General features: G+C 38.1%; 1 protein-coding gene across 1 annotated transcript in view; it reads right to left on the bottom strand.

Moving 5' to 3' along the window:
• The window catches only part of LOC112513788 (receptor-like cytoplasmic kinase 176), a 5,724-nt gene extending 3,605 nt beyond the window's left edge, over positions 1–2,119 (bottom strand). Inside the window, exons 1-5 of the mRNA XM_025120148.1 lie at positions 1,902–2,119; positions 1,186–1,517; positions 961–1,096; positions 628–770; positions 128–251 (exon numbers count right to left, since the gene is read on the bottom strand). Of these exons, the coding sequence (XP_024975916.1) occupies positions 128–251; positions 628–770; positions 961–1,096; positions 1,186–1,517; positions 1,902–1,953 (787 nt within the window). The 5' untranslated portion in view covers positions 1,954–2,119. The remainder of the gene's footprint in view (positions 1–127; positions 252–627; positions 771–960; positions 1,097–1,185; positions 1,518–1,901) is intronic.
• Between the last annotated feature and the right edge of the window lie 878 nt (positions 2,120–2,997).

Raw genomic sequence — 2,997 nt, 5'->3', positions numbered from 1 at the left:
CATACATACATACATACATACATACATACATACATACATACATACATACATACATACATACATACATACATACATACATACACTTCGAAATGAAGTTGGGACTTATGACTTGAACCCATTTGCATACCAGTGGCTAGATACTCGGGAGCCGCGTATCCATAGGTCCCCATGATTCTAGTCGAAACATGGCTCTTATCGCCAGTCGGTCCATCCTTGGCTAGCCCAAAATCCGAGAGCTTGGCATTGTAGTTCTATAAGGAAAAAAAACATTATCGTTGGTCGCTAAACAACATTAAACCAAACTAGACCAAACCAAACGAGCCCAATATATCCCACCCGGAGGCAGGGTCCAGGGATAAGATGTACGCAAGCACACGTGTCCTCTACCCAATGAGTAGTGTCCTCTACCCAATGAGTAGAGCGCCAGTCTCCGTGAGGACCCCCGGCTTTTCAAAACCAAACAAACCCAACATACCCCACCCATAGGGGGGGTGTCTGGGAGTGGGATGTAAGCAGACTTGTTTTCCACCCGAAGAGTAAAACAGTTGTTTCCGTAAGGACCCCTGACATGTGAAAAGGGTGAAAGGCAACAAAAAACACGTTCATCTTGCAAAGGACACAACATACCGAATCTAGCAACACGTTAGAAGTCTTGAAATCACGATAAATCACTTTGGTTTTCGCATTGTGAAGAAAAGCGAGGCCTTTAGCAGCTCCAAGAGCAGCCTTCAGTCGAAGACTCCACGATAATGGTTGAAAATAAGATCCTCCTATCGATCAATCATGAAAAAAAAAACATAATATTACCGAACCAAACCAAAGAAACTTGGTATATCTCGTACAGATAAAGTCTGACGGTATATGATGTACGCAGATCTTGCCTCTGCCTCGACCCCAAAGGGTAGAGACATTATTTCTGTTTATATAAATCTACAAAACTAGAAAACAAACAGAACTCACTCCTGAATAAGTGATTTTCCAAGCTTCCACGAGGCATGAATTCGTACACTAAAAGTCGTTGTTCGTCCTCCAAACAATACCCAATCAGTTCTACGAGATTTGGATGTGAAAATTGCCCAAGATAATTCACTTCCGCCTATAAAGACCGAACCCGAAAAAACACAAATAAGTCGGAGAATCAAGAAATCTTGAATTCATTCAAATTGTTTTATAGATTTCTAGAACTAAATTTGTAGAAAGCCTCMCCAGCCACTCTCTGTGACCTTGAAAGCTTTCTTGATTAAGCTTTTTGACAGCAATAACAATGCCGGTTCCAGGCTTAGTAGCTGTGAACGATTGCTCATCGATCCAACCCTTGAAAACCGAACCGAACCCGCCTTCTCCGAGCACGCTATCGGGCCGGAAGTTTCTGGTGGCCATCTTTAGATCGGAAAAGCTAAAGCTTTTTAGATTGGGCGACTGCAAAATCTCGCCTTCGCTCCGGGGTGTTGGCGGCACTGATGAAACCTTGCTGCTACTTGAAGTGCTAAGATCATTAACATTCTTCGAGTTTGCCCCTGAATCATTCACAATTACATCCAAATTATTGCACTAAAATGTTTCATATAAAACGGTTATTATAGTGGTTAATAACCCTTGCTCCCCCTTAACTCTCCCCCCAAAAAAAATGACGATATAAGGTTCAAGGCTATACACGCCTTCTGAATTTGAATACCATTTCAGGACAGGGCACGCCCCACCCCCCGCCCCCCAAAGGGCTTCTGCCCCTTGGAACCTCACTAGGAGGACAAGAATAGCAAGAATAACCTAATATGGGGGCAAGAATAGCAAACACATAAACCCCACTTCAAATTACACATAATTATTCTCAATAAACTCAAAGAATCAAAGAAAACACAATTCCAAAGAAGGGAAACTTCTGAAGTTGCATTAAATCAAACCTGTGTGAAATGGACTCTTTTCTTTGAATTGAGCACTGAAACAAACACCCATTGAAGTTCTTGTTTCTGGGTGGCTCTTATTTCACCAAAGTTCTTGAATTTGAAGAGCTTAATGAAACAGATGGTTCACTAGAGCTACATAGCTAGCTAACAACACCAAAATCAGATCTGGGTGTGGAATTCTTGAACCCAAGATTGTATTTTGGTTATGGATCATACTAAACGAGCTTAAATCACATATACCCAGATCGAATTCGTGCCAAATTTTGTTCAAAAACCCTAAAGTTTGTGAGCAGATAGGAAAGGGTGGTGGTGGGTGTTGAGTATATAGGTGTTTGGAACAGGACAAATAACTGATTGAAGAGAGAGAGAGAGAGAGAGAGAGAGAGAGAGAGAGAGAGAGAGGGGTAGATGAAGGTTGGGGAGAGATGGCATTAATGGTAGAATGCCTCCATATTCATAAGCTTCCAACTGTTTGTGTTTTTGTCTGTGAGAGATGAGGATAAAGGAGCTTTCTTTAGAGCTGCCAAGGTTTCCCCCATTACGTTGATGGAGATGGTTTCTTGCAAAAATCAATAGTAATTACTCTTCTCTCATTAAAACAATGCTATTATTCATTAATGAATAAATATTTTTAACAAAAATATTTTGGAAAACTTTTTTGAAAAAAAATATGACCAAAAACACCTTTTTCCTTGTATGATTACTAAATTTCAAAAAAAACTTGTTTTTTTCTTATGAGTTGTGATTTTTTGAACCTTTTGTTAAAAAAATCACATAAGTGATCAAAATACATACAAGAATTAACAAAATAACCATTTTTATGTATCTATACTATATTATAAAGCATTTGACAAAAACTCTTAAAAATTATTTTTTATGCATAAAATACTGTTTATTAATGCATATTACTTAAAACTCAAGATTGCAAGTAGATTTTGCGTAAGTACAACTTATTAAAGCTCCATATCTGAATTCATGTAACTAACTACAAAAAAAATAATCAAATACAAGATAAACATCTCATTTTAAATATAAAAAATCTAAAATATAATTAGGATAATCATTTAATTCTAACATAATACTTAATTATTAT

The sequence above is a fragment of the Cynara cardunculus genome (genome assembly GCF_001531365.2).
Source record: "Cynara cardunculus var. scolymus isolate 2C chromosome LG 5, CcrdV1, whole genome shotgun sequence".
Lineage (NCBI taxonomy): Eukaryota > Viridiplantae > Streptophyta > Magnoliopsida > Asterales > Asteraceae > Cynara > Cynara cardunculus.
The sequence above is the reverse complement of the archived record's forward strand: the minus strand, read 5'-3'. Positions and strand labels throughout refer to the sequence as shown.